This window comes from Oryzias melastigma, linkage group LG10 (genome assembly GCF_002922805.2).
Source record: "Oryzias melastigma strain HK-1 linkage group LG10, ASM292280v2, whole genome shotgun sequence".
In the NCBI taxonomy this organism is placed as follows: Eukaryota; Metazoa; Chordata; class Actinopteri; order Beloniformes; family Adrianichthyidae; genus Oryzias; species Oryzias melastigma.
The window spans coordinates 8577379-8588292 of NC_050521.1; the positions used below are offsets into that span (position 1 = coordinate 8577379).

Sequence of the window (10914 nt, forward strand, 5' to 3'; positions counted from 1 at the left end):
TCCATCCATCCATCCATCCATCCATCCATCCATCCATCCAACCATCCATCCATCTATCTGTCCATCCATCCATTCATGTATCTGCCCATCCATCAATTCATCCATCCATCTGTCCATTCATTCATTCATTCATCTGTCCATCCATCCATCCATCATCCAGCTGTCCATCCATCCATCTGCCCATCTGTCCATCCATCCATCATCCATCCATCCATCCATCCACCATCCATCTGTCCATCCATCCATCATCCATCCATCCATCCACCATCCAGCTGTCCATCCATCCATCTGCCCATCCCTCCATCCATCTATCCATCCATCTGTCCGTCCATCCATCCATCATCCAACCATCCATCCAGCTGTCCATCCATCCATCCAACCATCTGTCCGTCCATCCATCCATCCATCATCCATCCGTCCATCCATCTGTCCGTCCATCATCCATCCGACAATCTGTCCATCCATCATCCATCCATCCATCCATCCATCCATCCATCATCCGTCCATCCATCCATCCATCTGTCCGTCCATCATCCATCCGACAATCTGTCCATCCATCATCCATCCATCCATCCATCATCCGTGCATCCATCTATCCGTTAGTCCATCTATCCATCTTTCTTCAAACCTATTTTATTCTGGTTTGGAATGCTTGAGTCTGCCCTGCTACCTTTTGCCAGTCCATCACAGGGCAGATTTTTTTCCAAGTCTTCCTAACAATCACTTTGAATTGATGGTATTTGGGGTATTTGTTGTGTTGTGTAAGTTCAACCACATTAGGTTGGGTAGTTTAGCTTGACAGCTGGCATCAGGTGTTTGTGCAGCTTTGCAGTCTTTTCTTTATAATGTGATGCTCTGTGGGCAGACATTGTCATTTGTCATATTTTTCCCACAAATTATCTATTTTTTGTTTTTCATTCACAGTTTTTTTGTGATTAAGCCAGTCTGGCAGCCTAAATAAATGTTTTTAAGAGACTGGTGTTTGGAGAAGTTACCGTCTCTTCTTCAAATTGTAAACTGGACAAAAAGTCAACGTATATTGGACAACCAGGAGAGGGGCAATAATTGGTCTGTTTGAAGAAAGACAAATTCATCATTGGTAGAAGTTTTACAAATATGTTACATCCCAAATGAATGAACTAAAGCAGATTAGCAGTGCATTTTATAGTATAAAGTAAAACCAAAGTGGTCTGTTCCTCTTTCTGTCATCAGAGAACAAAAACCATAAAGAAAAATAATTAAATTGATTTGTTATAGAATTTCACTATACAAAGACAAATTTTCAATGAAATCGTCCACATTAAGCATGAGCTTAAAACAAAATAATTCTGTAACAAAACCAAACATTAGAAACGGTTTAAAAACCATGTCCTACAGCTGGAATCATCTCACAATAGTTTCTTGATAATAACAATGAGTTCACTGGACTCTAATGAGCTCCACAGTCACAGTCTCAACACAATACATCTCCTTTGGGATGTGGTGGAACGAGAGATCAGCATCACGGATGTTCAGCTGACAAATCTGCAGCAACTGTGTGATTCTATCATGTGAATATGGACCAAACTCTCTGAGGAATGTTTCCAGTTCCTCATTGACTCTCTACCACCAAGGATTAGGGCAAAAGGGGTTCAACCGGCTACCGGCAATAAGTGACCAGTGAGAGTTTGTTTTAGCTTTAATTAATTCAAGCTTCAACATGAAAATGTTTAAAAATAATTAGAATCATCTTTAAATTAGACATGTATTTAATGTTTTACTCATTGACAAACATTGAATCTTCTGATTTGTGATACATCCTTGTGTCCAGCAGGTGACAGTGTAGGACTGTCCTTCAGAAAAGACGTTTTTAATGGACTTTTAAAAAGAAGCGAAAATAATGGAAAGGAATAGAACAGCATACTTTATCCGAAAAATGATCAAATTAAATTATTTGTTATCAATGCCTACGCAAAAAAAAATTATTGATGCTCATTGTGAGTTTTAGTTTGAACTTTTCTTCTGATCTCTTTCTCTGTTGAAAAAAAAAATGAAATGTATAAATGCGCACACGGGGTTCTGCCGTTCAATACTACAAAAAATGATCAGTAATAGTAACAGCCAAAGCTCGCGCACTGATCAGCTCCGAATTTGTCCTGCACTTTCCTGCTGCCTGATTGGTCGACGCTCTGATTGGCTTCCCTGATTGGCCGAAAGTTGCAGGCTGGGAAGGTCCGTCGGCGCAGTTTTGTTTTCTCGCCTGCGGCAGGATTGGAGACGGTGACGGCTCACTGGAGGCTATTTGCAAGCGGGGTCCAGGGCTTTCGGGCTGGGGTGACCTTTCAGAGCAGTCGGATAAAGCGAGGGTGAATTAGAAACAACTTTGGCGGCTGCTTTGTGTCGTTCTGCTCCCATTTACGCGCCGTGCACGCGGACTGTCATTCAGAAATACTACAGAAACTCTTGGAGCGCTCACGTGTTTCCACCAAGCCCGTTTATTGTACACCTTTTCTCCTTTTACTTTATTATTCTACAAATTGCTTCCATATTTTGGGGTTTGTTTGGTTCTTTTTGAACGTGCTTTGGTGCGTAAACAAGTGCTTTGTTTTTGTGCGTAAAATCTCCGAAGTGGAGGATTGTTTTTTGGAATAACGGGATGGTTTAGTAAGCAGGTTTCACATTAAGGACTTTTCCATATTACTGGGACGTGTTTGGTAAGTTGTCGATTATTATATTATAATATTGTCACTTAATAAACATTTAAATATTGTGTTTATTGATATTTTCTCATATATCTGCGACCTAATTTTGCGCCAAACGATTGCAGCCATATATAGAAATAAGGATCAGACGGGGGGCAAAAGAAAAGGTTGGACCTCCATGTGCTCCAACTTTTCATCCAGCCCCGCCGTGACCCGCTTAGTTGCGTGAATCAGTCAGGATTGGGAAGCAGCTGCAGGGAACTGATGTTTGGAGGGAAAGCGCGTCTTGGTTCCTCAATCCAGAACTTTGGACGCGTGCTGAGGTCAGAATAGGGGATGACCAGGGATAAGAAGAGCGACGTGCTGAAATAAGATCTCATAAAAATTTTTTGGAGGAATTTATGAGGCAGAAACCTGTGTAAGGAGATACATATGGACAGGTGGACAAGATAAATCTATATGGGAAGGTGGTCCAACTATCTAAACGTCTAAGAGCAGAATTATACTCTGGTTTAGTCAGTGATGATGAAAATGTCACTAAAGTCTGAATTTAGATTCTGCATTAAGTTTTATCTAAAAAATATATAAATTATGAAAATGGATCTGCAGCTGCAAATCTAGACTAGTGGAACCAAGTTTGACTTTAAAACAATCCCTTTAAAAAATATGATTTGATAAATTTCATACAGAGACTTAAAAAAACATTTAAAATGAAAAATATGCAGCTTATACCAACAAGTTCTCCTTAAATGTTCTTTCAGATCATATAAACTCAGTTTTTCTCCGTGTTGGATGAAAATGGATCTCCTCTGGACTGTTTTGGTGCTGAAGATGTTGCTGACGCTCGCATCTGCCAGAGGTGAGTGACAAAAGCAGGTGTTGCGGTAATAAAGCTCAATGATTCTTCTACCTATTTTTAAAGATGATTGATCCTGTCAAATGCTCATTTTTTTTACTGTTTAAAGACCCACTTGAATAAAAAATATGTTTTTGGTGCTTTTACTATGTTCTTCTGGTGATGAAGGACATTTGTTAAGGAGATTAAGATTAAAATTACATTTCTGAGTACTTATTTATTCAAGTTGGGAGCAGACAAAAATGCAGTTTTGAAAAGTCTGTAGCTGTGCTGTGAAAGTTACTACGGCAAGCCATAAGCTCCCTGCTCCACTGAATTCTGATGCAGACAAATAGATCCACGAACGTCTTTGTTTCCCTCGTCTGAGCTGGAGTCTGGATCTAAACTGTACGGCTGGATAGCTCTGATGTTGGAGGGTGAGGGGCTGTAAGCTAGCGAGAGAGAGTTTAAACAAGGGGATGATGGGAAATTGGTGCAGGCTTTCAACGCACCAACAACTCAAAGGTGAATTTCTAATTAAACTTGTCCTTGGAAACGACACAAGGTTTTTGATTGTGGCTAAAACAACATAATCATAATGAATAGACCACTGGGAACACTTGTAGAATAGATCAAAAGATGATCAGAGTGGAAGTTTGATGTTTCACTAAGTTGTTTTAACTTTTTCTGCTCTTTACTTCTTTGAAAAAACATAAAATGTTGTTGGGTGTTTAAAAAAACACATTTTGGCATGTTTTTATGCCCATCCATACAAGATTTATATGATATTTGGCACCTCTGCTGTGTTTTATTGGCCGTCTGGTTATCCTGCTGTGCTGGCAGCAAAGTAAAAGCACCAAAAAACTTAACCGAGCATCCCCTCTTGCTATGGTCAGCTGCAGAGCGTTGCCCTCACCCTGCCTTTTTTTTTTTTCTTTCTTTTTTGGTCCTCAAAATGAAACATTAAACACATAAATAGCTGCTGGGATAGATGAGAAGGATCCCCCTGCCTGCAGGCTCTTACGAGCAGACAGTTGCAGAGTTGGCGCCTGTTCCCGAGATCACGGCGATGATGAGTTTTCAGCGGCAACAAAGCTGCATTCAGCGAGCCGAGGCTCAGCCGGCGCGCAGACACGGGGCAAAAAGTAAACACAGGGCCACAGACCGCAGAAAGATGAGATTAGATTAACCTGTTAGGGATGTTTGCTGTACAATGCCACAGCATTTCCTCTACACCCCCCCACACTGCCTGCAGTGTGTCAGAGGAGCCAGGAGTGAGAGGGGCGGCGGGAGACAAGTCGGAAAAAATAATAAGAGAGGAACTCGGGATGCAAAAGTGGATGACGAGCAGGAAAAAAAAATAAATATTGGAAAGAGAAAAGAGGATGAGTAGAGAGGGAAAATGATCAGAGGAGAAAGTGAAAAAGGAAAGGAGAGCACAAGGACGGAACCATTGGTCTGAAGCAAATCTGACCTTTGGCATCAGATCAGTTTGAGTATCAAACTGTGATGCTATTAGAGGTGGGAATCTTAAGGGCACTTAAACATTCGATTTAATTACAATTCACAAAGCAATGATTCAATCATGAAACCATCATCAATGATCCCAGATCTGCATTTTTTCTAAAAATGTTTCTCTTTACTACAAGATACTAAACCAATATGACTGACTTTTCTCCACTAAGGTGCATTTTTAAGGAAAGATGAGATCAGGATACTTGTTTAACTTTTATTGAGAACATAAAAATTCTGGCATGAAAAATATTTAGTTTTCTAAGTTCTCTAAACTCAACAACCTTAAAAAAGATGTTATCAATAGACCAGCTTTAAGAACGGGTTGAACTGAGGTTCTTGAATGCACCTTTAGCATATGGTGTTCCCGCTGGACTACCTGATACTAGCATGTACATGTACATGCACCTACAGTTGGAAGAGGCTTGATGTGAAATGTCAAAGTGGTGTAAATCTCCTAAATCTTGCTCCAGACTTTTTCTTTCTTATATACCGATATATGTAAAGAATTGGTGACATAAAACAAGATATTTATTTCTATTCCATGATCAATTTTCAAATGGTTGGTACTTCAGTGAATTAAGCGGGACTCCATCCGTACGTCGCTACCAAATCTGAGTCCCTGATTGGTCAAAGTTTAACTGTTTTAACTTCCAACGTACATTCAATAGAAGTAGAGCCTGAAAATGGATTTAAAATCTTGCATCTCGACATAATATTAGAATACAGAAGCCCAAAACACGCACATACACATGCTCACTTAGACTTTTTATTGGGAGGGGTTGCTTGAATACACAACGCCGAGGCCGGTGTGAATGAAGTATGAGATGAAAGGATAGAAACCAGGGGAGTCCATACTTTTTGCAAATAGGGTGAGATTTGGTGAGGCAAAAGTGTATGAATTCCAACCATTTAGGTTTTTCAAACCTTATAATAGCAACATTTATTGCAATTGTATACTTTTTTCACATAGAAATATAACAAATAAAACAGAAAAATATCTTAATACATTATCACCGAAATTACTTTGAAGTTTATGTTTGAAGACCAGAAAAAAAAATCTAAATGACGTATCAATCAATTAAGGCAAAGTCTGCCTGGTAAAAAAACTGTCAACATTAAATCTGTTAAATCACGTGAAATGTTACATATTATTTATGATTAAATTCTCTCTTTAAACTTCTATAGTTAAAACATGAAAAGGACAATTGCACAAATGCTCATTCACAAGTACAAACCACTGTGGTATTGAATACAAAAACAACAGCTTAGAATGTCATTTAGTCAATCTTAATCAAGAAATGATAGTTCTTAGGGAGCGATTTGGGGCGCATATTATTGATTTTTTGACGGGAGCTTACAGGCGGATAGAAATTTGAAAGCAGGCCACATTTGACCCACGGCCGGACTTTGAACATGCCTGATGAAGACTATGTTTTTATGTGTTCACCAGTTATGTAGTAATGTGTACAAGTTGTGTTGTTGCGTGTAGGATCTGGGACAGCTAAAAGACATCTGCAGTTGTAGGGATTGCATGCCAGGACAGCGATGCAGCTTTGGGTTTCTCCGTGGGCTCGCAGTTCTGAAGTTGTGAATTTGTGGTTTCCAGCTTTAGTAATGCAGCATGTTATCAATTCTTTGTCTACATTTCGTCTCTGGGATTTTCCAACGTTTTGTGCCGAATTGAGCAATGGAAGAATTCCACGGAAAACGGCCCGATTATGATGTATGATGCAGATTTTTCAAAACAACAACCTCTTCATCCTGGGCTGGACAGTCTCAAGGCAATTCCATCAAATCATTGCAATATGGGCCTCCTTCGAGTTCCTCTCATTGACAAAATCAAGCAGAGTCCAGAAAACTTCTGGTTTCTAGTTTCAGCAGGTCAGTTTTCTCTCAGATGGGTCAGATTTGATCTTCTGGGACTCTTGAGTGTTTTCTAAGCATACAGGGTTCTCCTGCAAGACAATCCCTCGAACAGTGCTGGACCTTAAACAACTGTTCCTTGAAGATGAATGCACTGAAATATGCTATGTTGGTGCAATATGGCTGTTATGCTATCTGGAAAGCGGCTCCCTTTGCCGGCTTCTACAGTTGTTAGTGAACACAACATTTGTAGTTCATAAAGAGTTATTCTTGGATCGCTGAGCCTTCAGAAAAAGGTCTCTGGGATGGTGAAACAGGCTCCAATACTCTTGTTTTACTACAGACCCGACAAAGGTTGTATGAGTGAAAATTTTACAACATAACTCCCTCAAAAATAATCAGGTGTCACCACAGAGAATTCCCAGTGCCGGAGGTGGGTTTTCCCAGGAAAGTGTACGAACAATGAGAACTCTTGATCTGAATGTCGCCAAGCACAATGAGCCATTTAAGGTTTTATGTTTATCTAAATGTAAAAGTAGAAGTTGTGTGAATGAATGGCTGCATTGCAGTCACTTTGAGTTATTCTTTAGCCATATTGACGTGTGGGTGCTGTGGGTACTAGAGGGTCGTAGAAAGGACCAGAGGTGTGTCTTGCATGAAGCCAAGTCAAGGGACGTCATGAAACGTACCATTGTTATGCGTGTAGTAGTGCTGGTCGATATGACAATGCATATCGTGTAGGTCAGGGGTAGGGAGCCACCTTCCTGCATGTTTTCCAATATACCCTGCTCTGGCCTGTTCTTATTGGCTGGACACATCTGAACCAGGTAATTGTCATGGGTCCCTACTCATGGCTGATTGCCTTGTTTTTGTTTCCGGGCGCATCTCTTCCTCTTGTCAGTTGGTCCCGTTGCTCTGTTCCGCCATGCTGATCTCAGATCTCAGGAGATGCAGTCTTCCAAGTAACGATTTTAAGTTATTAGATATAAAACCAACTGAACTCTTCCAGATGTTCATGAGTTCAGTCGAGCTATACTTCAGACGCGAAGTGGTTACTAAATTACCACTAAAAAAAGTTGAAAAAGTGTTAGAAAAAGACTTTTTTCCGGGAGCTAGAGAAGCCGCTGCAAAGCATTGCGCCGCCATGGCAATTACTGTGGTATATCACGATATAAATACTTTATTGTGGTATATTATGATATATATACTTTATTGTGGTATATCATGAAACATATTACTGTGGTATACCACGATATGAATACTTATAGTCGACAATTTGGTTGTCGAAGCGTCGTTTTTTGTTTGTTTTTCCTTCCCTCAAAACTGCGGTGTGCGCTTTCTAATGCCGGGTCTGCCACTCTCTTTGTTACACATGCGCAGTAGTACTAAGCCGGTCAGCGGCAGTGATGTCACAGGAAGTTGTGGGTTGGCTCAATAACATGCTAACGCAGATCTGGAAAGTGTGAGAAACATAAAAAAAATAAAAGAGGAAAAAGTGCCCAAAGTAATTTCTGCAAGGCAGAAATTGTGTTCCATGAGAGTATTATGGCGATCCATGATCACCTGAAGACAAAGCATGTTGTTGCCCATTTTTTACTCGCAGAAAGCCTGTATTGGGGCAGTTATGACTGAGGCAGTAGTTCTTCCTCTTTGTTGGTCACAGGTAAAGCTGCAGTTTATACCCTCATTACTGCAAAGACAGAATCCCAAAGCTTTCACAGTCTGAACCACTGACTGGGTCTTTGTCTGCTTTTTTTTCTTTGAGTGTAGTAAAGCATGAGACTGAGCAGCTGAGAGATTAGCTGTTGACCCTGTTGGCTGAACAGTATTTAACTTGATTGCAGGGGTCAGAAGCAGAGCAACTACCTGCAACGTTGAAACTGGATGGGCATTTAAAGAATCTGTTAAACAACCAAATGGTTAAATTAGATACATTTTCACCCATATTATTATGTATTTTTTAGTACTTACCTCAACACTGATGGGGAAGTTGATTCCTCTGATTGAAAATGTTGATACTATTCAGGGGTGTAACGGATCACAAAACTCACGGTTTGGATGGTGTCCGTCTTAGGGTCACGGTTCGGATCATTTTTCAGAAGACGAAAAAGTGAAAAAAAGGAAGAAAAAATAGGATAAAATTACTTTTTTGATAAGCTTTAAAACATATATGTGAGAAAACATATATAAAGTACTTAAACGTACATAAATATATACTCACTTATCCTTGAACTTTGAACGTAAACAGAAATGTTAAAACATTTAGTTTTTGATTACCAACTTTTTTGTTCTGAAGCATCAGCCTGTATCAGTAGTTATGGTTGATTTACTGTCAAAACTGGAGCTGATAAACATCTACAACACATTTGATCTTAAAATCCTGGTTTTATATCTGTAGAATAAAAATGCTGTTGGGGGTGCTCCAATGTTACTTGATTTCAAATAATTAGACTGCATCAGGGATTGGTGACAGGATCCCAGACGCACTAAGAACAGTCAAGTGCATCATTAAAGCCTCAGTTCTCGTGTGATTGAGAGCAGCGGTCCCTCAAAGAAAACTGTCAGAAGAACTCGCAGGAATGTTTGATGGCAGTCAGCGTAACAGCACTTTAGCTGGAGTGAAGTGCAGACAGAATCAGCAGAGAAGTGGATGAAGGGATGCAGCCATTCTGCACCCAAAATGTGAAGGAGTGGATTTGGCTGTTGCCAGGATGATCAAAAAGAAGAGATTTTTGTAGAGGGAATCTGGGGTAGACTGATTTGCTCATACAGGAAGTTAGTTTATGGAAAAGCGTCTGCTCAGACACATGTTCACATATTAGGATGGAACATTCATGTATTATCAGTAGGGCTGCCATGATTAGTCGTCTAATAAACGATTAATCGACTATTAAATTTGTTGGTGATTAATGTAATAGTCGACTTGTCGTTACTTTATATTATATGGAGTCAGAGTGTAATAAAGTGTAAAGTTGTAATGCCATTATGCTAGCTTTTTGAACTATTTTGGCATTTTTTAAGTTTTTCAGGCTATTTTGGAGTTTAGCTAATATTTTAGCCACATGCTAGCTATTTTGGCTAATTTAGGATTTTTTCAGTTTTTAGGCTTATTTGAAAGTTTAGCTTATATTTTAGCTGCATACTAGCTATTTTGGCTAATTTAGGATTTTTTGTCTTTAAAGCTATTTTGGAGTCTAGTTAATATTTCCGCTGCATGCTAGTTGTTTTGGCTAACTTAGGCTTTTCTCAGTTGTTTAGGCTTATTTGGCATTTAACTAATATTTTACCTCGCTATCAGCTTCAGTGTTTTCAGCTATTAGCTGCATTGATTTTAGCTATCAACTTCCGTGTTTTTAACTATCAATTTCAGCGTCTTCAGCTATCAGCACTAGCATCTTCAGCGGCCAAATTCAGCTTACAGCATTCACACTAGCATTATCACAAGTAATGCTATATATCTAGTTTTACATCTCAGAGTTTGGTCCAAGTCATCTTTATAAAAGGAGTCGCTGGTTTCTGATAATGTCTGGATTAAAGGACAGATTCAGTTTCAGACTTCAGTCACTTTTGGAGAAAAATAGGTTAAGTTTAAATATAAGTGATAATAATATAGAAAGAAACAGGATTATTGTTTAGTGGTCAACAGACTCATTTAAACTAGATTGAAACCGTTTATTCACCCAAAAAGAAAAATAATCAGTTTTGTTAGTTACATAAAAGTTAAACATGTTCAACTTTTGTGGAGTTACAATTGAACATAAACATAAATATAATGTTAGTCTTTTTTGTGTAAAAAAACCAAACAAACATGATCATGTCATTGTTCAAAAATTACAGTTGCTCTGACACAATCATTATTATTTTTTTAATTACTGTTTAGAAAGAATATAATGTTGTTTTTATCCTTCATTTTGTGATGTTACATAAATTTGCACATTATTAAAAAACAACTATCTGGGCAACTTGTCAACTAATTGAGTTGTAAATTATTATTGAAAACTGTCACAACTTTTTAAATTT

At 39.0% G+C, this 10914-nt stretch overlaps 1 protein-coding gene across 2 annotated transcripts in view; it reads left to right on the plus strand.

Annotated features, from left to right (window-relative positions):
* The first annotated feature begins 2226 nt into the window (after positions 1 to 2226).
* fgfrl1a (fibroblast growth factor receptor like 1a) overlaps positions 2227 to 10914 on the plus strand; it is a 92601-nt gene continuing 83913 nt past the window's right edge. The window contains exons 1-2 of one of the 2 annotated variants that reach the window (XM_024284102.2): positions 2227 to 2693; positions 3443 to 3540. In XM_024284102.2, coding sequence (XP_024139870.1) covers positions 3474 to 3540 — 67 coding nt within the window. In that variant the 5' untranslated portion in view covers positions 2227 to 2693; positions 3443 to 3473. Of the gene's footprint in view, positions 2694 to 2859; positions 3005 to 3442; positions 3541 to 10914 lie in introns of those variants that run through there. The other variant, XM_024284103.2, reaches the window with a different exon arrangement.